At 39.4% G+C, this 27289-nt stretch overlaps 1 protein-coding gene across 6 annotated transcripts in view; it reads right to left on the bottom strand.

Annotated features, from left to right (window-relative positions):
* The window catches only part of LOC131275579 (CUB and sushi domain-containing protein 1-like), a 322424-nt gene that overhangs the window by 62643 nt on the left and 232492 nt on the right, over window positions 1-27289 (bottom strand). For all 6 annotated transcript variants that reach the window (XR_011647208.1, XR_011647209.1, XR_011647207.1 and 3 more), the window contains one exon: window positions 5426-5523. Coding sequence is in view for 3 of the 6 variants with exons in the window: in XM_071211297.1 (XP_071067398.1) it covers window positions 5426-5523 (98 nt within the window). In the remaining 3 variants the exon portion in view is untranslated. The remainder of the gene's footprint in view (window positions 1-5425; window positions 5524-27289) is intronic.

The following is a 27289-nucleotide window of genomic DNA, read 5'->3' as shown; positions in this document are numbered from 1 at the left end:
GGATTTGGATTTATACACAACTTCCCTAGGTGAGGAAAGGATAGTTGGTGGGAGGGGGTTGAGGGTCCGAGTCAAGTGCAGGGACAATGGGAAGCCCTTAGAGGTGGAACTTTTCCTGATAGTAACTAGAAGATAGTGGGTTAGGGAGTTATTTTTTCTTGGAATGCTGCAGGATTAGATGTTTCTTTGTTTTGTAGGAATTTTATTTCCCTCTGATAGGTAGTAGGGAAGGTTTCCATTTCCCTTTACTGCTGTCTGTATGTGGTTTCTTTATTTAATCTGTGGGGCAGCGTCATGTCCTTGGAAATGTAGGCTTTTGGGGGATGGGGTTAGCCTTTCCCCAGTGCATATCAGGAGAAACTGAGCTACAGCTTGTTAATTATTGCAAACCTCTAACACAGAGTTTAAAGAGGGTCTTAACAAATTTTTTAAAAAGTAAAAACACTTAAGAGAAAAACTCGATCAATGAATAATTAATATAGAAATATGAATAAAAAGTGGTTTAACTTGAGATGATTAGGAAGATAACTTAATTATATCACTGAAAGAGCATCCATTTATAGAGCACCCATTTTGTGCAACATTCTGAGTTGTCATTTCTGGGTATCACTAAAGGAAATTTTCTGTAAGCATATTCAGAAGTATACTGAAGCTCAGTCTTGTCCAACATTTCATTACCTATCATTTCATTCCCACTCATCATTCAAGTATAGATTTTCATTAATATTATTAAAGTAATAATAAAGTGCTTTGGAATATATTAATAATCTATGTGAATTTAAAAGTATTGTAATTATAGACAGCTAACCTAAGTTGTCAATATGCAGGTATAATAATATACTATTAAGATATTTAGTACTTTTCATTTTAAAAGACTTAAGTCATTATCCAGATATTTATTCCTCCTTTGGATGCCTTCCCATGCCTGTTTTGAGACTAGCACATGAAGGAAATTAAAAGTAGTTAATTTTTAATTACTGAAAACAAGCATGGAGAAAAGTAATTTTAAAAGAACATCCTCAAGTAAAATGATTTTAATAATAATTTTCTATTGGCTGATTTAAACATACTCCTGAAGAAATTAATGAGAAGTATATCATATTCCCAACTTCCTATCAAAAATTCGTCAATGATTGTCATGTAAAGATCATTTCTGTATATTTTAGCAAATGATTTTTTTAAGACTACTTCCCTCACAAATGACAAATATCATGTAGAAAATAACACAAGTAATGAATTTACTTAATTGCTATTTTCTTTTTTAAAAAGGTGTATGGAAATATATCCTATTTCATGTTTTTCCTTTTATTGCCAGAATATTCAAAGCTGCTAGAAATATTTACATTCTTCTCTTTAGTTTAGTTGTCTTTTTAAAACTTTTATTTGCTTTTAAATAATTCTATTTTTGTATATATAATATTTATTTTAAGTTGCATGACATACTTTTTGGAAAGCACACAGTTTATAAAGTTTTTTAAAAAGTCCAGACAATCTTATTTTCTTAATCATTTAATTATATACCTTTTGAATAAGATCTTATCTATTCATGATATATAATGTTGGTTTACTACATACCTATCAAATACACAGATGCATATGGGAAAGGCTTAATCAGTTTTAAGGAAAATGTTCTTGACATATTAATACTATTTTGCAGAATGCTCTGAGTAAGTTATTATCTGCAAAAGTTTTGAATTATGAATGAAATCATTTATAATAGTAAAATATTTCATATGTTTGATAATGTTAAGAAATCATTTTAGCTAAGTACATTAATTACAAATTATAAACATGCTAAAAATGTGGAAAATTGTTTTTCATTTAATCCTACCTAAAAGGAATGGGCATTCAATACAATGAACAAGTAACATTTACTTTTTTTCTAGTTTTCTCTTTTCTCTCACAACTACAAATCACTGATTCAAATTCCTGATTTTCTCAGAATAAATATAATGTAAATCTGTTACTGCAATACTTTTTTCCTTTTCTTTATCTTTTCTTTTTTTCTTTCCTTTCTTCCCTCCCTCCTTCCCTTCCTTCCTTCCTTTCATGCTCCCACTTCTCCTTTCTTCCTATTTCTGTCTTCTTTTGAATATGAAATTGACATTGCCACAGATTTTATGTTTCATGTTCTGATCCAACTGTAGAGACTTTTATATGAAAGGGCCAAAGCCTAGACATAAGGGTATGATTTCCACACCAGACTAGGTCTGCCTATTAAACTGCTTTATAACATACCTGGAATTTATACTATACAGTAGCACATCTATCTTACATTTTTATTTCATTTCCCAGTAGTGTATGCTAATAGGAAAAACTATTAAAGGGAGTGAAATAAAAAGGCTTCCATATATAGAATTATGCTGGTGCCATGTTGAATCAGTGCCAATCATTATCACTAAAACAGGCTTGAGGGAAGTGGACTTGGACCAATGGATAGGGAATCCATCTACCACATGGGAGGTCCGCGGTTCAAACCCTGCCCTCCTTGACCCTTGTGAAGCTGGCCCACATGCAGTGCTGATGCGAACAAGGAATGTCGTGCCATGCAGGGGTGCCCCCTGTGTAGGGGAGACTCACACGCAAGGAGTGCGCCCCATAAAGAGAGCTGCCCAGCATGAAAGAAAGTTCAGCCTGCCCAGAAATGGTGCCGCACACACAGAGAGCTGACACAAGATGACGCAACAGAAAAAGAAACACAGATTCCCGTGCCACTGACAACAACAGAAGAGGACAAAGAAGAACATGCAGCAAATGGACACAGACAACAGACAACTGGAGAGGTGGGGAGAGGAGAGAAATAAATTTAAAAAAACAGGCTTGAATAATTGAAGCAGGCTTTCCCTTGACGTAAAATAAACTGATCAGTTTTATGACATTGATTTTGGATACATGCCAATAGATGGTGGTATTAGATGGCTCACTCCTGTCTCAGAAATTAACTATCTCTAGTGATTTAGCAAGGAGTATAAACTCACATAATCAGCCAATTTATTAAAGAAGGACTCAAAAATGAAAATATGATTTTAAAACAAGCATTACTATATATAAAATTCGAATGAACAGTTTCTATTCCAAGCAAACTCTAAATTGGGATCACATTCAAACTACATAAGGTTTCCCCACTAATTGATCTTTAATAATCTTCTGGTCCTTTTCATAGTTATGATAAAAACAATATCACTACTTTAAAGTTATGTGGGTATAATTAGGTAGATAGATAATTTCTTTTAACAGTGCTCATTCAAGAATAAGTTTCTCCACAGTAACATTAGGGACTGAGTCATGTCCCAACAAAGACATGCTCAAGTCTTAGTCCCTAGTCCTATGAATCGGAACCTATTTGTAAAGATGATCTTTGAAAATGTGATTTGTTAAGATTGGTGCCATATTGAATAAGGGTTGATCTAATCCAATGTGACTGCAATACTCATAAGCAGAGGGAATTTGGGCCTAATTACTAGAGACAGACAGGAAGAGCAATGACCATATGACAGAGGCAGATATAGAGTTATGGATTGCCTGCAAGCCACCACCAGGTTGCTATACACCTCAGAGAAAGAATCTTCTTACCAAAATCTTGATTTTGGACTTCCTGTCTCTAAAATTGTGAGCCAATAAATTACTGTTGTTTATGCCAACTAGTCTGTAATACTCTGTTACAGCAAACCTGGCAAACTGAGATAGCAAACCTAAGAAATAATCTTAGTAATCCTATAACTATTCTTGACCCAGACAATCAAAAACTCTTATGATGACTTTCACTTCCACTTATGAGGTAAAATCTGCAAAATAAAACAGCCCTCCCACTTTAACAAGGAGAAAATCTAGATAATCTATAAAACCATAACTTCTAAAATGCATCAGGGAGCTGAGGTTGCAAGGTAAACAGGTAAACCAAAATCACAGAAGAACAAGCCTTTTCAAGTCGATTTGGGACGTACAAACTGTGTCACTGTTAGCTGAGCATGGGAAGAAGAGATATCAGCTTCCATGGGAACAGGTAAAAATAAATCAGCTAACATTTCAGCAAATTGCCAAGGCCATGTGTGGGTTTCAGAGAGCTCAAAGACCCAGACAAAAGGGGAGTCTGCATTAGTCTTGCTCTTTTAATGAATAATGATTTAGAATTAGATTGTAGAAATTATATTGTTAGACTGAAGCCCATCTGTGTATACAGAAGAAGTTGCAGAAAAAATATTTTACTAGCACCTCTTTGTATAAAAAATTGAATAAAGTCAGTAGCTACTTTAATAGGAATAGAAAAGAGCATTCATCAATTCTAACATTGCTAAAATATTAGCGAATTTATTAAGACTATCATAAATAAATTTTATAATTTACTACCTACAGATGTTCACAAAATGTATCAAAGTAACAGATTTTTCCAAATATATCCTACACAAATAGCACCCACAGTATCATTTTAAACTGTCATTAAAATGGTCCTTTTCAAATAAATTGGAATAAACTTGCAAACAAATGCCTGTAATAAGTAGGGAAATTTAACTAGAATGCAAAACAGCTCTGTACTTTGAATCTGGTTCAGAAGATTTGTCATCAGCTGGAAATCTGGCATTTTAAAAACTTGCATGCACTTACATCCTAGCAAACTGTTTATCTCAATTCAAAAGATCAATTATTAAAGCTTAACCATGTCTTTGCTTATTTGCAACTGCTTTTTAAAAGAGATGAATATCAACATTAAGCATTTTTAGTGCTCAAAATAATGTCCTAAAATAAACCTCATCCTCATTGGAAATTCTTATTTTGCTTTTACAAGGTTTACCTGCATAATTAAACACCAAAGATTTGTGATTTTGACCTCTGTCATCCCATTTATCAGACTATTAACTCAGTCACACAGCCTTTTTAAAAAGATTGTAGTCTCCTTTGCAATGCCTACTTCCAATTAAAATGAATAATACACAAACGCAGGCACTGAAGTTACTGCACTTTGTTTGTCCTAGTTTTGAGAGATTTTGAGACTAGAAACAAAAGGGCATATAACCATAATCTATTTGGAAATTACGGTTTTCTATATTTTTGGACACTAATAAGAATATTTGCTATCACTTCACAAGAAAACTGGTAACATATAAATGATATTTTGTGCTTTTTAATGTGAACAACCCAAACTTTAGTAGTTGTTTTAAATAATCACTCCATTCATTGACTTTTCAATTTTCCCATTAATATTTCTTTTATAATAAATATGTTATCAAGACAGGTTTTCTAAAATCCAATTACATGCAAATCTTAAACATGGTTATAGAATAACATTATTTCCCTGTATAACAAAAACATGAATTAATTTTCTTCGTTTAAGAAAATTTCCCTGTATAATAAGAACATGAATTTATTTTTTTCCTTTAAGAAAATTCGTCAATATAACAAAGTTGCAGGCAGAAATAGTTTATCTTACTTTTGTATTCCAGGTGAAAAGCAGCAGCGGCCACACTAGCATCCAATTGGAAATGTAAGTAGAGTTGGTCTCATTCAGCAATGCTGGCACAGTGGTTCCTGTAAGAAATAAGGCAGATTTAACTTTAACCAATGCATTCACTTTTTCAAGTATTAAATATGTAAGGATATTTTTAGACTTATAAATCGCCATAGTTTGTCTGATTTAATGTAAGTATTGGCATTTAGCATTGTATATTGAGTCTTTCTACTGTCGATGGTACAACAAAAAGTTAGACATTGTCTTCTCTACCCGCTCAAGCACAAGACTCGACTAGCTTTATATCATGCCAGGGAATGAACACATAAAATCTTATATTTAATGATGCATTTGGTTTTCTACATTGCTTTCTTTTAACATGTAATATTCTGCCTTTTGTTTTGTTTTGTTTTGACTTGACATGTACGAATAGGGGACAAAATCTAAGCCTTCAAGTCTAATGTAGGTGAGAGAGCAGTCAGTCTGAGGAGATGTGGATCCAATGGATTATTTTTAAGATGTTGCTTTTGATTATGTATCTCTTTTCTATCTTTGTGTGACTCATACTGAACCATGTTCCCCCTGAGATCTGAATGACTTCGACTAAGACTGTGTGAAAAGGGAAATATAGGTTTATTTTTATATAATGCTCTTATTACTTAAAATGTTCTAGTCTGTGTCACAGAAACCTAGAAGGAGAATTACAGATGCCAAGAAGGGGAGGAAGAAAATCTCTGACACTGGAAGATGCTGAGGTAAAGAAAAATGTTTGAATCTGTTTAAAATATTTTGGCTCAATGTATTGTCCTGTGGGAAAATGCTAAGTAAGTTTAAATCACTTTTTTTCTAAAGCACGTATACTTGATACTCTACTATATTAAATCTATTCACTAGGCAAGAACTATGCACATAGTAGTTGTCAAGGAAATATCCATTGTACAATACTGGCCATGGTACAGGCAGATTATTAGAGGAAGGTACCATGAAGATAACTCCAATGTATGAAAAAATAATATTTAAGTGGAAAAACAAAGAAATAAGTTGAGTATTCAAAAAAGATAAACATCAATGAAAAGATAAGACACTATGATTCTCCTTGTCTGCTAAAGCAATCATGATATCACAATATCATCCAGTACCTTTAAATAAATAAAGAACTCCATGCAAGGACTCCAGTTGTCTCTTGATTATCCTAAGGCTTCTTAAACTGGAGGTTGAAAGTGAAATGATGGCAAAAAATATTCCATGCAAACAGTAAGCAAAAAAGAACTGGGATGGCTATGTTAATATTAGATAAAACAGATTGAATAAAAAAAGGAGGACCCTCTATAGTGATAAAAGTGTTAATTCATCAGGAAGATGTAACAATTATAAATGTATATGAACCTAACAGTAGAAAGCCAGAAGATATGAAGCAAATATAGACAGATCAAAGGGTTATATAGATGGTTCTCCATTAATACTAGAAGAATTCAATATACCACTTTCAAAAATGGATAGACCATCTAGGCAGAAGATCAATATAGAAAGAGAAGGCTTGAACAATACTCTAAGACAACTAGATGTAATTAACTGGCAAAGAAAGAGAAAGGATGCAAAGAAACAATTTCAGAAATAAAAGAGGTAGCATTGATTCCAACCCCACAAAAATAAGGATTATAAGGTGATATGAAGAGTTGTATGCCAACAAGTTAGATAATTTAGATGACATGGGAAAATCCTAGAAACACAAAGACTACCTAAACTGACTCAAGAATTGGAGACCTTAATAAATCTATAACAAGTAAAATAACTGAGTCAGTAATAACAACAACAACAACAAGAAACCTCCCAAGAAAGAAAAACCAGGACAGGAAGACTTCACTAATGAAATTTGCCATGTATTACAAAAAGAATTAATACCAAAACTGTTCTACCACTTCCAAAACACTGAAGAGGAAGGAACACTTTCTAACTTATTCTCTGATGTCAGCATCATCCTAACACCAAAAAAAGATAGAGATATAAGAAAAGAAAATTGCAGACCAACTACCATTATGACTATAGATGCCAAAATTCTAAAAAACAAAAAACCCCCCAAGAAGTATCAAACTGAGTCCAATGGGATTATACACCTGGCTAAGAGGGATTTATCCAAGTAATGCAAGTATGGTTCTATATATGAAAATCAATCTATGTAATGAACCACATTAATAGAATGAAAGCCAAAAAAAGAAAAAGAAAAAAACCCAGAAACATGGTAATCTCAACTGACACATCAACACCAATTTGCAAAATCCAGTATCCATTCGTTAAGAAAATTGTATTAGTCAGCCAAAGGGGTGCTGATGCAACATACAAGAAATATGTTGACTTTTATAAAGTATATTTATTTGGGGTAGAAGCTTACAGCTATCAGGCCATAAAACATAAATTACTTCCCTCACCAAAGTCTATTTCCACCTGTTGGAACAAGTTGGCTGCCAATATCCGCAAGGGTTCAGCCTTCCTCTTCCTCTTAAGGCTCTGTGTTCTCAGCTTCTTCCAATCTTAGCTGAAGGCTGTGAAAAGTCTCCTCTCTCTCCCAAGCCCATTTCTCTGTGGGCTCAGCTGCTTTGCTCTCACTACTAGGTCAGCTGTAGACTATCAGACTCTCTTTCTGGGGCCTCTGCTGTGTCTATGGAACCATCTCTCTTCCTCTGTGTTCTTCCTCTTTGTGTATTTACTTCCTGGAGCTCCAGGAACTCTCCTCTCCAAGTCATTTTCTAAACCTCCTACTGATGTGGCCCAATCAAAGCCTTAATCATAATTTAATCAAGTAAAATAAAACCTTTGAATATAATACAATCTAACATGCCCGGAGGAAGAGACCAGTTTATAAACATAATCCACTATTTATTTTTGGAATTCATAAACAATACCAAACTGCTACAAACACTCAGAAATCTATGAATAGATGGATCTTCTTCAACATTCCTCAACATGAAAAGGAGCATATATGAAAAACCCACAGATGTCATCATGCTGAATGGTGAATTACCAAAATCTTTCCCCCTAAGATTAGGAACAAAATAAGGATTTACATTATCAGTACTCTTTAGCACCGTTCTGGGATTTCTAGCCAGAGTTAAGTAGGCAAGAGAAAAAAATACATTTAGTTATCCAAATTGGAAAGAAAGTAAAAAAAAAAACTTTCCCTGTTGGCAGATGACATGATTCTACATGTAGAAAACCCTGAAAAATGTGCAAGGAAGCTACTAAAGATAATAAATTCAGTAAGATGTCAAGCTCCAAGACAGTCTTAACTAAATCATTGCTGAGTTTACACATCAGCAATGAGCAATTCAAAAGGAAATCAAGAAAACAATTCCATTTACAATTCTAAGGAATGAAATTAACCGAGGATGTAAAGGACTTGTACACAGAACACTGAAAAAGATTGCTTAAAGCAATTAAAAAGAAGAATTAAAGAAGTCCTAAATCAATGTAAAAAGCTTCTGCGCTCATGGAGTTGAAGACTAAATAATGTTAAGATGTCAATATTGCCCAAAGCAATTTATAGATTCAGTGTAATCCCAATCCCAATTCCTACAGCATTCTTCACAGGTATGGACAGACCAATTTCCAGATTCCTGTGAAAGGGCAAGGGAGTCAGAATAGATAAAATCACCTTGAAAAAGAACAACAAAGTTGGAAGATTTACACTTGCTGATTTTTAAACACATTAGAAAGCTACAGTAATCAAAACAGTGTGGTACTGGTACAATGACAGACAAATAGAACAAGATCAATTCGAAATCAGAGTTAATCAGTAAACCCCACTTCTATGGTTAATTGACCTTTGACAAGGATGCCAAGTCTACCCAATGGGGGAAAGTCTCTTCAACAAATGGTGCTTGGATAGTTGTAGATCCATATACCAAAGAGGAAAACTAGACCCCTCCCTCACACCATATGCAATAATTAACTAAAAATGGATCAAAGGCCTAAATATAAAGCTACAACAACAAAACTCATAGAAGAATTTATAGAAGAATATATTCCAGACCTTGCATTCCACAACTTTACAGCAGAAGTGTGAGCAACTAAAGAAATAGTTAAGTTGGACATAATCAAAATTTATAAAATATTATGCATCAAAGTCATCATCAAGAAAGTGAAAAGACAACTTATAGAATGGGGGAAATAACATTTCATAAGGGTTTAATATTCATACCTACAATATGTAAGTTCACCCAAAATTCAACAACAAAGAAAACTCCATTTAAAAGTGAACGAAAGACTTGAATACATATTTCTCCTAAGAAGGCACATATGGCCAATAAGCACATATAAAGGTGTTCATAATTGCTAGGCCCATCCCAATGAAATGGAAATCAAAATCACAATGGGATGTCACTTTACACTATTACAATTAATAGAATCACTATTTCTTTTTAAAGCAAAAAACAGCAAGTATTGGCAAGGATGTGGAAATGCTTTCATTGTTGGTGGGAAGTAAAATGGTGCAGCACTGTGGAAAATGGTTTTGAGTTCTTAAGAGAGTTAAATTTTGAATTACCACATGACCTGGCAATCTCATTTTGAGATATATACCCACAACAATTGAAAGCAAGAACTACAACAGAAATCTGTAACCAATGTCCACAGCAGCATTATTCACGATAGACAAAAAGTGAAAATAACCTAAATGTCCATCAACAGATGAACAGATAAAGAAAATGTGATATATGTATAATGGAATATTAATGCACTGTTAAAAAGGAATGAAGTTCCGATACATGTTACATGTGGACAAATCTTAAAGGCATCATTCTGAACGAAATAAGCCAGACATAAAGGGACAAATATTGTGTGATCCACTTACATGAAATAATCAGAATATGCAGATTCATGGAGACAGAAAGTGGATTACAGGGTGTCCGGAGCATGGATGAGTGTAGGGAATGTTTAATGGGTACAGAGCTTCTGTTGGGGGTGGTGGAAAATTTTTGGTAATGGATTTTGGAGATGGTAGCACAAACATTGTGGATGTCATTAAACCCACGAACTGTGTATTTGAAACCAGTTAAAATGAGAAATTTTATGCTGTATATAAGTTGCCACAATAAAAACTTTTAAAAGATGTTTATTTATTTCATCAGCAATCTTTATTGACCCCACCACTTTAATGTTTTAATCATAAAATCATGTGATTCCTTAAAAATAAAAAAACAAAATATTTTGAATATTTATAAAAGTTGAAACTGTAAGAAAATTTTTATCTCTTATACGTTCATAGGAAAATAAGTGGATATGTATTTTCAGAAATCAGAATGTATTTGAGAAGGTCAGAATGGACTCTTTGCAGAAAGTATTTTTAAGTACCCCTTTTTCCTCCCATATCTTGGCAGACAGCAATCAAAATCAATTTTTCCAAGCAAATAAAAATTTCACAGCAAAACTTTCGGGCATTCTTATTTCCCACTTTTCCTTATTCTCTTCACCTATCATCACCTCCTGTTACTTCTACCTCCCATTTGCATTTCAAATCCATCTATTATCCCCTGTCTGGTCATAGCTATACAGTCTTTGATCTGGACTGCTGCTCTGACTGCCTGATCAAGGATTTTCTCTTGCCAATCTCCATACTGTTTTCTACTCAATTACCCAAGTGATCTGTTTAAAACAGAAATCAGATTATGTCTTACTTCCCTGACTAAAACCCTTTAAAGCTTTTCACTTGGCCTGAGAATAAAATCCTGACTACAAAGTTCTTCAACATATCGTTATACCTAATTTTCAAGCTCATTTCATGGCTCTTTTCTAACCGCTCATACCACTCCACTTATTCTCGACTTCTGGTTTGTTTCATGATTGTGCCAGGTAGGCTCATTCCCACCCACAGTCTCTAAGCTGGCAGTTTCCTTTGAATAGGATGCTTTCCTCTAGGTCTTTGTGTGGCTCACCAGAGCATATTTTTTTCACCCTTCTTTCAAAGAATACTTCCATTCTAAAGGAGAGTCAGCACAGTTAATACATCTCAGAACTGTTAATTTACTGAAAAGTGTCTATCACAATCTGTAACCATCATGGTTATTTAGGTGTTTTCTTGTTTATTTTGCTCCATCACTCAAATGTAAATTCCACCTAATCAGAGACCAGAACTGTTTTGCTCTTCTCACTACTCTATCTAGAATACTCTCAGTCTAGAGGATGGATCATGGGTATAAAAGAGGTGTCCAAATAATTGGTGATGAAGCAAGGATACCCAAAATTAATTTTTTTGATGATGGGTGGGAGGAGATGAAATAAAAAGTACATGTGCACACTGCTGTGAAAGCCACTCCACGTGGTAAACAACAAACATAAAGTGCTCTCCCATGAGTCACAAGTGCAAACTCAATAAATGACAACTATAAATTTGAAATCAAATTCCTTTTCAAGTGGGAAACTCTCAAAGTAAGAATCAGCAGAATTTATTTAATGATTGACAATTCTCTCAAGTAATGACAGAGCAGCCACTAGTATGTATAAACTTTTCGATGGGACTTGCCTTTTAAATAAGTGCAGACAGAGTAGGTGACTGTCCATAAGATTTGACTTTATGATAAGGCCATAGCTCTATAAAATCTATCCTTCCCCTGCCTTTCTCAGATCTATTAATTATTGAAATTCTAAAAACTATCAGATTTGTTAAGAACAATGGAGAAGCTTTGTGATAATCCCTTTATTTTAGCAGAAAGTAAAATGAAAAACTATGAAGTAATTTATATAGCACCCTTCACTTAAATTTAATATCAGTTAAAATGTCCAAATATCCCAGGATATTAGTCTTATATTAGAGTCGACACCATATAAATCTGGATTCTCCTGTCAGAAAATAGTTAACAATGAATGCCTAAAATTATCTTGTAAGAGAAAATTCACATTCCTATAAAGATCTCTTTGGTGTGAGACAGAAGACAGCACTTAACAATATTTTATATGTTCCCATTGTCCTTAGTATGTTTCGAACAAGTAGGGAATGAGGGAGACATGAATTGATCGAAGGCAGTTGGAACAGGAAGCAGGAATACATTCTTTGCTCATCAAATCACAGTTAAAAGAGCATCTTAACAAAATTTTTAAAATTTAATCGCTTAGAGAAAACCTCAATCATTGAACAATCAATGTAGAACTATGTATAAAAAGTAGTTTAACATGAGGTGATTAGGCAGATAAGTTAATTATACCATCGAGTGAGCACTCATTTATAGAGCATCCATTTTGTGCAACATTCTGAGCTGTCATTTCTGGGTATCACTGAAGGAAATTTTCTGTAAGCATATTCAGAAGTACATTGACGCTCAGTCTTGTCCAACCTCTCATTACCTACCAATTTATTCCCACTCATCATTTAAGTTGAGAGATTTCATTAATATTGTTAATGTAACAGTAAAGCGCATGGAAATATATTAATATTCTGCATGAATTTATAAGGATTATTGTAATCATAGGAGGCTAGCCTAGGTGGTCAATATTCAGTTAAAATAATATACTATTAAGATATTTAGTACTTTTCATTTTAAAACAGTTAAGTCATTTTCCAGATATTTAATCCTCCTTTGGATGCTTTCACACGCCTGTTTTGAGACTAGCACACAAAGGAAATTGCAAGTAGTCCATTTTAGCTAAGAACTCTGGGCGGCCCGTGTGTTTGGGTCTGTGTGTGTGCTGGTGAGTATGAGCACGGGCAGGCAGCGGCGCCACTTCATGGAGCTGGTCCACGTAGTCGCAGGGGTGGATCCTGAGCTGCCGAAACTGCTGTCCTGCTCTCTGCGCGGGCTCCTTTAATCCCATTGTTACTTTAGGTCCGCTCGGGTCTAGCCGCACGTGGAGCCCGAAATCCGGGCTGGGCGCTACCGCGGCCTGGGCCGAGCGGCTTCACCGCAGTAACAGCGGCGCCCGCGGCGGCGGCAGCAGCCTCTTCCCGGACAGGAGAGCACAGGCGGCCGAGAGCCCACACGGGCGCTTAGAGAGCACGGCAGACGATACTGATAGTGGAGAATGCTTGAAGCTCCTTACAAGACTTGCCTAACTGTATCTCTCCTCTACTCCCATGAATTCACCTTGATTCCACTGTGAACTGTCAATCATAAGCATGAGAACAAGTTGGGCAGTGCTAACAGCCATGAAGAACTTAGCAAAAAAATGCTTTGCATTTAAACTTTAGATCTTCTTACATGGAAGAGGTCAAATCCAGTTACAGCAACACACCTTTACAGCAAGGGCCATATAACCAAAAAGTCCAAAGGCCCAGCCCAGTGGACCATTTACTTCAATGATGTTCAGTTCAAAATTCCACTGCCAATAAAAACATTGGAAATTCCCCTTTAAGTTGTAACAGGATTTAACTATTAGGGTGGGTTTTGATAAAGCTTCTTAATAAAGTTTAAATTGTTAATCGAGTAAAAAAAAGTGCATTTTAAATTACTGAAAACAAGCATGGAGAAAAGTAATTTTAAGAGGACATCTTCTAGTAATATTGATATAGCCTGTGCATTAAAATCAAAATTATTTCCAAGAGTACCTAGTCTCCAAGATGGCCAAATAAGTAATAAAGGCCCTACAGTCTTTGAATGTTCAGAAGGGATGTGAGACTGAATGTGTATTCAGGGCTGCCTCCAGACAATGTGGAGCTATGCTAATCCAAACTGGCTTGGATGTGGAGAATATGTAACTCACCTGGAGGAAATAACCTATCTGATACTAAGATCTGAAGAACCTAACCAAAGGTCTGTTTACCATCACTGTTAGTCTTCCTAATCCTATATCCTCTGTATAAAAGGGTCTGGAAAAGGCTGTTCGGGGCTCGGTTTTTATTAGGACAAGAGTCCGCCGAGCCCGGCCGGTCGAAATAAACCAACTTCCTTCTCAGTATTCTCTCGTGTCCTGGCCTTCGAAACCGCGCCTATCCGAATTTCTCCACTACATTTCTGGCGAGCCAGCCAGGAGGGCGCTGAGAAGGTCAGAGGCGGCAACAGTTGTTTGCCCCTACCGGACGTCTCCGGGGAGGCCGGGAGGGCCCGGGCGAAGCCCAGCCCTGGGCGCCCCTGGACACCCCATTTGAGTCCAGAAAGAGGTTGTGGTTTTCGCTGGAGCCCTTCCGGAGGAGCCGGGGACACCGGGAGGTTTGAGAGACCCTGAGAACGAAGCAAGGAGCTCCACACGTCGGATTGGTAAGACCCCCGGGGGCATAGTGCAGGGAAGGCCTAATTCTGAAATTAGGAGGGAGTCTGATCAACTCTCATAGAGGAGGCCCTAGTACTCCTGAGAATACAGGAGGAAGCTGTCTCCTCTTCAGGTCCGAGGAAAGGAAAGGGGGGTGGTTGTGTGCGTGTGCTTGTGGCGACTGAGTGAGACGCGGAAAATTGCTTCTGCGGCGCGAGTGCGGAGTCCCGATCCGCGGTTCCGTGGCGACCTCATACGATCAAGGGCGGTCTGGGGGGTCCCTGCAAAGGGACCCTCTTCCATATCGGGGGCTTATACCGATCCGCTAAGGTTAAGAGGCGCCTGAAAGTTCCCGCGAGGGACGCGGCCGGAGACGGACGAAGCGAAAGGCTTGAGTGACTGTTGTACACCGCCGGCACAGGGTGGAAATGGGAAACACACACAGTAAAACCCCGTTAGGATGTATGCTAGAAAACTTCCCCCGTGCATTCCAGGGAGAGATGTACGGCATTAGGTTTCAGCCAGGAAAGCTTAGGATGCTTTGTGAGTTAGAATGGCCAACTTTCGGCATGGGCTGGCCCCAGGAGGGCACTTTGGATCCCCGGATCATCCGTAAAGTCCACGAGGCAGTGACTGGAAATCCAGGGCATCCGGACCAATTCCCCTACATTGATGCTTGGGAAAACGCTGTGAGCCAAAACCCACCTTGGTTAAGGAAGTGCATGGCTAAGGAAGCTAGAATTTGCTTAATGCAGAAACCGAGGAGTGCCGTCCCAGGGACCAAACCAAACAATCACCGTGCAAAGGGCACAGAGGAAGTGCATCCCAAGTCCAGTGCTAATCCGCCCGTTTTGAAAGGGCCAGATGAATTTGAATTTCCACCGCCTTATGCGATGACTCCCGCCCCGGCGGTACTAAGGAATGAAAATGAGCTAGTCTCTCTAAGCAGTGACCCACAGTCGTCATCCGCACAGGGAAGTGCGATATCCTCACCATCCCCGCCGCTGCTTTTGTCACCATCAGAGAGGGCACCTATACTATCCCCGCAGTTGCCTTTATTGCCATCTGCACCTGAGAGCCCTACGCCATCCCCACAGCGGCTTTTACCGTCTCCGCAGCGGTCTTTGGCACCTTCGGCAAGAAAAAATGCAGACCAGCTGCTTTTACAGCCAGTTGCCTCTGGCAACGCCGCAGCAGCGCTGCGGGTCGGTCAAGGAGGAGACGCTAAGAGATTACAGCTCGAACCACAGGGAGCCCCGGGGGCAGAGGGAGCAGGGGAAAAGGCTGCTTTCCAGTTCCGGCTCCGTGAAACCCGGGCCCCAATCTTTTACGATGCAGATGGCCAGGTTCAGGGAGGAAGCCGGACATTTATCTATCAGCCCTTTACAACAACAGATCTCTTTAACTGGAAAAGCCACACCCCACCATTTTCCGAGAAGCCTCAGGCCATGGCAGACCTTTTCCAGTCTATCATACAGACCCACAGACCCACGTGGGCTGATTGTAAACAACTTATAATGACTTTATTGAACTTTGAGGAGAGAATGCGGGTCACACAGGGAGCGCTAGCCTGGCTTAGAGAGCACCCACCTGAGGGAACTTTGGACAGTGATCAATATGCCCGCCTGCAGTTCCCAGAAGAGGACCCCCTGTGGGATCCAAATAGCGCTGTCGGGCTCAACCGACTAGAGACATTCCATAGGGCATTAGTTGAAGGATTCAAGGCGGGGAGCCGCAAGGCAGTGAATATGGCAAAGACCAGTCAAATTCTACAGGCTCTAGATGAGAGTCCTGCTCAATTCTATGAGAGACTGTGTGAGGCGTTCCGTGTATACACGCCCTTTAACCCAGATGCTCCTGAGAGCCAAACAATGGTAAATGCAGCATTTGTTGCTCAGTCACAGGCTGACATTCGGAGAAAGCTGCAGAAATTAGATGGGTTTGCTGGAATGAATATCTCTCAGCTCATGGAAGTAGCTACTAAGGTTTATGTCAACCGTGATGAAGAAACAAAAAGGGAGGAAATTAGGAAGATGAGGAAAAAGGCAGATTTTCTGGCTGCAGCCATAGTGGAAAAGTCCATTCCTGTAACAAGGAAGGTAACTTGGCAAGCCCCAGCCCCAAGGAGAGGGAAAGGCCCACGTCTAGGGCGAAATCAGTGTGCATACTGCAAGGAGGATGGACATTGGAAGCGAGAGTGTCCTAGCTGGCCACTTGACCCGGCTGCCTCTGCAGCCAAAGCATTAGCCAGAAAGGCCAGTGGGGTATCACGACCCAAACGCTGCGACCGTAAAGGTTCAGAAAAGAAACCTGCAAATCAGATCATTGGGCTGGCAGGAATGGAGGACTCTGATAGAGATTATTAGGACAGACCGGGCTCCTATTCCCTTGGCCCCGAGGAGCCTATGGTCGGAGTTCAAATTGGGGGCCGCACCATACAGATGATGGTTGACACTGGGGCTCAACATTCTGTAATGACCAAGCCAGTTGGGCCTCTATCAAAAAGGCAAGCCAATATCGTAGGGGCAACTGGCAAAAGTGCCCAACGGCCTTTCCTTCAAGCCAGGACCTGCAACATTGGGGGAAGGGAAGTCACTCACGAATTCCTCTATCTTCCGGAGTGCCCAGTCCCCCTCCTGGGTCGAGACCTGCTGTCAAAACTACAGGCTCAAATTACCTTTAGTGCCACAGGGCAATCCACACTGATCTTGGGGCCACAAGACCCTCCGAAGGTAGCGCTGACCCTTCCTCTGCAGGAGGAATGGAGACTGTTTTGCCTGAGTGAGACTGGCCAATCTATGGCCACACAGCTCCCCTTTGAAGATGTGCCTGAAGTATGGGCAGAGGGGAACCCGATGGGGATGGCACATGACATTCCTCCAGTTATTATTGAAATAAAGCCTACAGCCAGTCCAGTAAGCATAAGGCAGTATCCAGTTCCACGCGAAGCGCAAGAAAGGGTCCAGCTACATATTCAGAGATTGCTGAGTGAGGGCATATTGAAGCCGTGCCAGTCTCCGTAGAACACCCCTCTCTTCCCAGTTAAAAAGCCAGATGGAGATTACCGCCCAGTCCAGGACTTACGAGCAGTTAATTTGGCAGTAGTAGCCCTTCATTCTGCAGTTTCAAATCCTTATACTCTGCTCAGCTTAATACCAGCATCGGCAATCTATTTCTCATGCCTAGATCTTAAGGATGCTTTCTTCTGCATTAGGGTAGCACCAAGGAGTCAGCCGATTTTTGCCTTTACATGGGAAAATCCAAATTCAGGTGAAAGGCAGCAGCTGACATGGACGCGATTGCCTCAGGGATTTAAAAATGCACCCACTATTTTTGGACAAGCCCTGGCCAGTGATCTCAAATCCTTTAAGGCAGAAAGCCATAACTGTTTTCTTCTCCAGTATGTAGATGACCTCATTCTCGGAAGTTCCACCTATCAGGACTGTGCTGGTGGAACCCATGCTCTTTTAAAACATCTACAGCAGAAGGGCTATCGGGTGTCTAAGAAAAAGGCCCAAATCTGCCTACCTCAGGTCAAATACCTAGGTTACAAAATAACACAGGGGCGCCGTGAATTAGGACTTGAGAGAAAGGAAGCGATCTGTAGTCTTCCTGAGCCCAATTCTCGCCGGAAGCTGCGAGAGTTCCTTGGGGCAGCTGGATTCTGCCGCAATTGGATCCCCAATTTTGGGGTTCTCACGCGCCCTTTATATGAAGCCACAAAGGGGGGAGATAGGGATCCCCTGCTCTGGGAAAGCCCACAGAAAAATGCTTTCACTGCTCTCAAACAAGCTCTAATGGAAGCACCGAGTCTCGGACTTCCGGACCTCAGTAAGCCGTTCTACCTCTATGTTCACAACCGCCAAAGCATAGCAGTAGGAGTACTCACTCAATACCTCGGTTCCTGGCAAAGACCTGTAGCGTATTTATCTAAACAACTGGACACTGTAGCCCAGGGATGGCCTTCATGTTTGCAAGCTGTAGCGGCTGCAGCCGTGCTTACAGTAGAAGCTATAAAATTGACTCTTGGGCAGCCTATTATTGTCCGGGTTCCACATGCAGTAGTCACAATCTTAGAAGCCAAAGGAACACATTGGCTTACTAACAGCCGCCTGGTTAAATATCAGACTCTATTATGTGAAAACCCATCCATCCAGCTGGAACTTGTAAAAACCCTAAATCCAGCCACCCTGCTACCCGTAGAGCCAGGGGTTCCAGCCCATAACTGCCTGGAAACATTGCAAGAAGTATATTCCAGCAGGCCAGACCTTCAAGACCAGCCATTGGCAAATCCTGATATGGAGTTTTTTACAGATGGGAGTAGCTTTATGCAGGGCAGCAATCGACGAGCAGGATATGCTGTAGTAACATCTGAGACCACAGTAGAGGCACAGCGCCTCCCAAATAACACATCAGCACAAAAAGCTGAACTCATTGCCCTCACCCGAGCCTTGCAACTTGCAGCCGGAGCCAAGGTTAACATCTACACAGACTCCAAATATGCCTTTCTTACCCTGCATGCGCATGGAGCCTTATATAAGCAAAAGGGACTCATTAACTCGGGAGGCAAGAGCATTAAATACGGCACACAGGTTCTGGAGCTACTAGATGCAGTTTGGGAGCCTGCCAAAGTAGCTGTAATGCACTGTAAGGGACACCAGACCAGCCACAGCCCCATTGCCCAGGGAAATCGGAGGGCAGACGCTGAAGCAAAAAGAGTGGCACGGGAGGGATCCCTATCTGAAAACCTGGCTGCTGCTCTCATTCCTCAACCCCTTAATTATCAGAACATCCAGCATACACTGCCTGTCCTTGCCCCGCAGCCTCTGAGTCACCGAGAGCACAATATACTCAAGCTGAGAGAGAGTGGATACTCTCTGAGGGCGGGACACAAGGGGAAAATGGATGGTGGACATTGCCTGATCACAGAATAGTTGTGCCACAAATATTAGCAGCAGCCGTAGTTCAAGACTACCATGAGAATACACACTTGGGAAAAACTCATCTTAAGGAAGTGTTAGAAAGATTCTTTTACATCCCAAGACTAGTCACTATCACCCATGCTGTATGCCAACGATGTGTGACATGTGCAAAGAATAACCCTCGCCAGGGGCCCACAACAGCCCCAGGGGTCCAGAGAATTGGTAGTATGCCCCTCGAAGATCTAGTAGTTGATTTCACTGAAATGCCACGATCTGGAGGCTATAAATATCTCCTAGTCCTTGTTTGCACGTTTTCTGGCTGGGTGGAAGCCTTCCCCACTCGAACAGAAAAAGCTGAAGAAGTAGCCAAGGTTCTTCTTAGGGAAATTATTCCTCGCTATGGGCTACCGCTCTCAGTTGGCTCTGACAATGGACCAGCCTTTGTCTCTGAAATCACTCAAAAGATTGCAAAGGCACTGCGCATCCAATGGAAACTGCACACCGCTTACCATCCTCAGAGCTCAGGAAAGGTAGAGCGAATGAATCGTACAATAAAGACTTATATTGCCAAGATTTGCCAAGAAACTGGGTTAACATGGGTGCAAGTACTTCCAAGTGCTCTCCTCCAAATTCGAGCCAGCCCAAGCCGAAAACTAAGCCTAACTCCTTATGAAATCCTCTTTGGGAGGCCTCCTCCCTTAATCAGAAATATAGAGGGGGATCTTAGAGAAAGAGGGAACTTATCAATAGCTCAGCAGATGATAAGCTTAGGAAAAACCCTACATAACCTGCATCGCTGGGTCCAAGAAAGGGCCCCCATTAGCTTAAGCAGCTCTGTACACCCGTACAAGCCAGGAGATGCAGTCTGGGTCAAGGACTGGAAGTCAGCTCCACTAACTCCTCGATGGCGAGGGCCCTATCTTGTCATTTTATCCACCCCCACTGCAGTTAAGGTGGCTGAAATCATCCCGTGGATTCACCATAGCCGAGTCAAGCGAGCTGCCTCAGAGTCCTGGACCTGTGTTCCAGATACCCACAGCCCAACCAAACTCATCTTGCGAAAAAGGGGAACGCCGAGCCCTGCTCCAGTCACACCCCGGAAGCTGACTGGTCTACGCACGGCTGAAGATTGAGGAGGGAACACCGAGCCCTGCTCCAGTCACACCCCGGAAGCTGACTGGTCTACGCACGGCCGAAGATTGAGGAGGGAACACCGAGCTCTGCTCCAATCACACCCGGAAGCTGATTGGTCTACGCACAGCCGAAGATTAGGAATCCGGTTTAATCTGTTGCAATGCCCCTTTGCCTGTTTTTCCTACTTCTAGCCCTAAACCTCCCCTGGTCCCAGGTCGACACCACAGAATGTGAGCCATGTATTCAAAAGGTGCGTACAGGGGCCCATGTCAACACCACATTAATATATCATAGTCAGTACACCTGCAAGGGCCAGGTAACCACCTGTCAGTTTCAGGGAACCTCCTATAGTGTCTGTAATGCATCTGGCCAAATAACCTGCTATGATCCTAGACCCCCAACAGTCTCCCGTAAATGGGAAATAAGAGTGCTTAATCGAAATGGGAAGTTGCTTTCCTCCACCCCAGTCATGAGCCAGAATGAACAAGTGTCCCTCCTATTTGACGCATGTCAGATTATAGACTCTGGGACACCATGGAACACAGTTTGTGGAGGGCTCGGCTGGGAGCGGAAGTATACTCATAGCAATAAGTACATGTGCACCCTAATAGATGGTGTAGTAAAAAGGCAAACAGCTGCCCATCTCTTGGCTCTATATACATACCAGCCAGTCCAGAGGGACTCAGACAATAGTGATGCCGAAGCTTAATAACTTAAACTCGGCCTCAAAGGGGGGAATATGATATAGCCTGTGCATTAAAATCAAAATTATTTCCAAGAGTACCTAGTCTCCAAGATGGCCAAATAAGTAATAAAGGCCCTACAGTCTTTGAATGTTCAGAAGGGATGTGAGACTGAATGTGTATTCAGGGCTGCCTCCAGACAATGTGGAGCTATGCTAATCCAAACTGGCTTGGATGTGGAGAATATGTAACTCACCTGGAGGAAATAACCTATCTGATACTAAGATCTGAAGAACCTAACCAAAGGTCTGTTTACCATCACTGTTAGTCTTCCTAATCCTATATCCTCTGTATAAAAGGGTCTGGAAAAGGCTGTTCGGGGCTCGGTTTTTATTAGGACAAGAGTCCGCCGAGCCCGGCCGGTCGAAATAAACCAACTTCCTTCTCAGTATTCTCTCGTGTCCTGGCCTTCGAAACCGCGCCTATCCGAATTTCTCCACTACAATATGATTTTAATAATTTTCTATTGGCTGATTTAAACATCCCCCTGAAAAAATTAATGTGAAGTACATCATATTCCCAACTTTTAATCAAAAATTGATGAATGATTGTCATGGAAAGACATTTCTGTATTTTTCAGAAAATCTTTGTTTGAAGACTACCTCCCTCACAAGTGACAAATTTGTATAAAATAGCACAAGTAAAGAGTTTACTTAATTGCTATTTCGTTTTTTAAAAAGATTTATGGAAAGAAGATTCAAAGCTAAATTTAATGCTTATTAATCTAGGAGGCTAGAAATATTTATATCCTCCTCTTTAGTTTGGTTGTCTTTGTAAAACTTTTATTTCCTTAAAATAATTGTATTTTTGTACACATAATATTTATTTTAAGTTGCATCAAATACTTTTTGGAAAGCATACAGGTTATCAAGTTTTTAAAAAGTCTAGGTAATCATTATGTTAATCATTTAACTATATACCTTTTTAATAAATCCTTATCTATCTAGATATTCGTGATTTATAATGTTTGTTTATTACATATCTATCAATTACACAAATGCATATGTGAAAGGCTTAATCACTTTTAAGGAACTTGTACTTGACATATTAATACTATATTTCAGAATGCTCTGAATAAATTAATATCTGCAAAATTTTAAAATTGTGAGTGAAATCAGCAATAATATAGTAAAATATTTCATATGTTTGATAATGGTAAGAAATCATTTTAACTAATAACAGTAATTACAAATTATAAAATGCTAAAAATGTGGAAAATGTTTTTCATTTAATCCTACCTTGTAAAGGAATAGCATTCAATACAAACAAGTAATATTTACTTTATTTCTAATTTTCTCTCACAACTACAAATCACTGATTCAATTTCTTCCTGTTCTCAGAATAAATATAATGTAAATTTGCTACTGCAATATTTTTTACTTTTCTTTACCTTTTCTTCTTTTCCTTTCCTTTCCCTTTTTCCCTCCTTTCCCTCCTATCCTATTCTTCCCCCTTCCCTCCCTCCCTCCTTTCCTTCCTTCCTCCAACCACCCTTCCATGTTCCTTCTTCTCCTTCCTTCCTATTTCTGTCTTCTTTTGGATATGAAACTGACATTGCCACAGATTTTATGTTTCATGTTCTAATCCATCTGTAGAGTCTTTTTTATGTGAGGGCCAAAGCCTAGACATAGGAGCATGGTTTCCACATTGGACTGTGTCTGCCTGCTAGACTACTTTGTAAGATACCTGGGATTTATACTGTACAGTATACTTTTCTATTGCATTTGCCAGTAGTAAATGTTAACAGAAAAAAACTATTAAAGGCAGTAAATTAAAATGCTTCCACATTTAGAATTACATTGGTGCCATGTGAATCACTGCCAATCATTATCACTAAAACAGGCTGGAATAATTGCTGCAAGCTTTCCCTTGAGGTAAAATAAACTGATCAGTTTTATGACATTGATTTTGAATAGATGACAATAGATGGTGTTATTAGGTGGCTCACTCTTTTCTTAGAAATTAACTGTCTCTAATGATTTAGCAAAGAGTATAAACTCACAACAATTGTCCAATTTAACAAACTAGTTCTTAAAAATAAAAATGTGATTAGTAAACAAGCATTGCTATATATATATATATATTCTATTTCAAGCAAACTCTAAATTGGGAACACATCCAAACTAGGTAAGATTTCCCTGCTAATTTATTTACTTTACTAATCTTCTGGTATTTTTCATAGTTATGATAAAAACTATATCACTACTTTAAAGTTATGTGGGTATAATTAGATAGATAGATAATTTCTTTTAACAATGATTGTTCAAGAATAAGTTTCTCCACGGTAATATTATGGATTGAGTCATGTCTCAACAAAGAGATGCTCAAGCCTTAGTCCTCTGGATGTGATCCTATTTGTAAAGAGGATCTTTGAAGATGTGATTACTTAAGGTTGGTGCCGTATTGAATAAGGGGGGATTTCATCCAATGTGACTGCAGTCCTCATAAGCAGAGGAAATTTCAAACTCATTACAAGGAGACAGATGTGGAGAGCAATGACCACATGACAGAGGCAGATATAGAGTTATGGTTTGCCTGCATGACACCACCAGGTTACTACAGACGTCAGAGAAAGCATCTTCTTACTGAAACCTTGATTTTGGACTTCCTGTCTCCAAAATTGTGAGCCGATAAATTACTGTTGTTTATACCAACTACTCTGTGATACTTTGTAACAACATCCCTGGCAAACTGAGATAGCTAACCTAAAAAACCTTAGTATCCATATACCCATTGTTGACCCATACAATTTAAAAAAAAGCTTATGATGGAAAGTGGCTGTGGCTCCTTTGATTGGGCTCCCATCTACCATCTGGGAGGCCCTGAATTCGCATCCCAGGGCCTCATTGTGAAGGCCAGCTGGACTGTGCCTGTGGAAAGCTGGCGGCCTGTGCCCGCAGGAAGCTGGCCCAGCAAGATGACACAACAAAGAAGACAAGCAGACACAGAAGAATGTGCAGTGAATGGACACAGAGAGCAGGCAGCAAGCAAGCCACAAGGAGGGATATAAATAAATGAATGAATGAATGAAAATAAATCTTTTTTAAAAAAAAGACCTTATGATGACTTCCACTTCCACTTATGAGGTAAAATCTGCAAAATAAAACAGCAATCCCACTTTAACAAGGAGAAATACTAGAGAATCTATAAAATCATAACTTCTTTTTTTTTTTTTTAAAGATTTATTTATTTATTTAATTTCCCCCCCTCCCCTGGTTGTCTGTTCTTGGTGTCTATTTGTTGCGTCTTGTTTCTTTGTCCGCTTCTGTTGTCGTCAGTAGCACGGGGAGTGTGGGTGGCGCCATTCCTAGGCAGGCTGCTCTTTCTTTTCATGCTGGGCGGCTCTCCTTACGGGGCGCACTCCTTGCGCGTGGGGCTCCCAAACGCGGGGGACACCCTTGCGTGGCACGGCACTCCTTGCGCGCATCAGCACTGCGCATGGGCCAGCTCCACACGGGTGAAGGAGGCCCGGGGTTTGAACCGCGGACCTCCCATATGGTAGACGGACGCCCTAACCACTGGGCTAAAGTCTGTTTCCCATAACTTCTTAATAATGCATCAGGGAGCTGATGCTGCAAGGTGAACACGTAATCTGAATTGAAAGAAGGACAAGCCTCTTCAAGGAGAGCTGGGACATGCAAACTGCTCACTTTTAGCTGAGTACAGGAGGAACAGACACCAGCTTCCACGGAAACAGGTAAAAATAAATCAGTTAACATTTCAGCAAATTGGTAAGGCCAGGTGTAGGTCTCAGATAGCTCAAAGACCCAGACATAAGGGGAGTATGCATTTCCTTTCCACCAGGTGATTGAGAGAAATATACAGGACACAGCAGGAGCCTGGAGACAGTCCCTCCTCAGGGTTCTGTGGAGGGAACAGTCATCAAACATATGACCATGCACCTCTCTGAACCCTGTACTCTTGGAAATCAAAAGTCTTAAATTATCAAAAAGCCTGCAGGGAACATGGGGGAAAATGAAACAAAAAACAGATGAGTCAAATAGAAAACAAATGGAAAGATGGTAGTTTTAAATTCAGTCATTATTGATAATTAAATTAAATGTAAATAGCTTAATTTCCCTACAAAAGTTTTGTTCTTTCTATTTCCCTGTGAAGCTACTGGAAGGGTTCTCTCAGTGAAGATGGCCCCTAACTTTATACTACAAGACTCAGAGCATTTTCATTAAACATGTTGAAAGAATTAATATAAGATGCATAGATATCTTAGTGCCCTTTTAAAAGGTTTGATAATTAAGTCATTTGATACAGCATAGCAAAAATATTAAATTACATTATAATTGTGCCTTCATGGAAAATAAAATATAATGAGGAAATTAAAAGCTAGCCAGACCTATGTCCATAAGTTGAGTAACCTAGTCACATGAGTGATTTTCTTAGAGTAAAGGAACTAGAGCTTTATTTTAAAATACTTTAATATTAGGGAAATTTTGTTAGTGGAGAAAGTAGAGCACATCAGAATACAAATAAAAAGAAATTCCCTGAAGGGATATCAAACATTTTTTTAAGTGTTATACTGTCACCTCATATAAATGACAGAAATTCCAATGCCATGGCCCATGTGTTCAGTCTTTTTAATCTTCTTCCCACCAAATTCCATGCTGAAATGAAACTCTTATTTAGTCGAGTATGTATATTTAGTTTAGTTGAGAGAGAGTGTGTGTATGTGTATGTGTATAGTCTCTTCCTCTTTCTAAAGATGTACATATTATATTTTCTTTTCTTTTTTTCATGGTGAATTCAGGAATATTTACTGTATTCTAGTTTCCTCTCAGCAAGTTCCATGCCTTCAGGTCAGATTTTGTAATTTCCAGGGTACACTAACATCATTATTGTCTACATATCTGTATTCTAAATTTTCTGGATATTTGTTCATTTATTTTATTTTGTTTTGTTTTGGTAGTTTTTCTTCAGAAAAGAAACCAGGTCAAGAGTGACAATGTGTACATTGTATTGTTTGACACTAGTCAAATATCAAATCAAACCACTAATATTAAATGAGGATAGATGGCAACAGGAATATAAGCAGCATTTCAAATATCCTGATCTTTCAAGGTGTTACCTAGATTTTTAAAGTTAGCAGAAAATCTATATCATACATATTAAAGTGGATCTCCTTGGAACTGCTTTGTTAATCATTAATATTTTACATCCTATCACTTTGAATGAAGTTATTGTTTACTGTGTGAGATATTCTTACCAGCTTTCATTTACAATAAGGGACTATTACATTTAAGAGGACCTAACTGTCCATTTCCAAAGGAGAAAAATGATGCTCCCCAGGTGAAAGCAAAGGTGGGAGAGTCATGAAGGCACAGGGTCCTAAAGCCAGACCACCTTGCTTTCCAACACCAGCTCACAAGCACTTTGATGTTCCATTCAATGTTTAATACTAGTGACTCTTAACACCCGCAATTGTAAAACAGGGCAATCTGCGCACTTCCTTTCTAATATGGGAATTGGGATAGTTGTAACAGGATAGTTGGGATACTTACAAAAGTTAATTGGTGAAGCGTATTTGTGATAAAGTATATTTTTGTGCCTCTGTTTTCTATCAGTATTAGCAGTGTGACTGTCACCAGGGCAGGTTAGTAACACTCTAAGTTTTCTTCTTTCACTTTTAAATACCCAGGATACTAATGCCTCACTAGCATTGTGCGAGGGGAGAGGAAAAAACAGTTGTAACATGCTACAAGCAAGATGTGGCACAGGATAAGTGCTTATTTTTGTTTTAATCATTGTTGTAGGATATAAATCTTAGGGAAAATCTCAGTTTGGAAAATTGCAAATTGGAAATACTTTGAGGTCCATGAAAAAATGTTTTAACAAATTTAAAACATTGGCAATCTGTTGGTAAC

This window comes from Dasypus novemcinctus, chromosome 23, assembly GCF_030445035.2.
Source record: "Dasypus novemcinctus isolate mDasNov1 chromosome 23, mDasNov1.1.hap2, whole genome shotgun sequence".
NCBI lineage: Eukaryota > Metazoa > Chordata > Mammalia > Cingulata > Dasypodidae > Dasypus > Dasypus novemcinctus.
The sequence above is the reverse complement of the archived record's forward strand: the minus strand, read 5'-3'. Positions and strand labels throughout refer to the sequence as shown.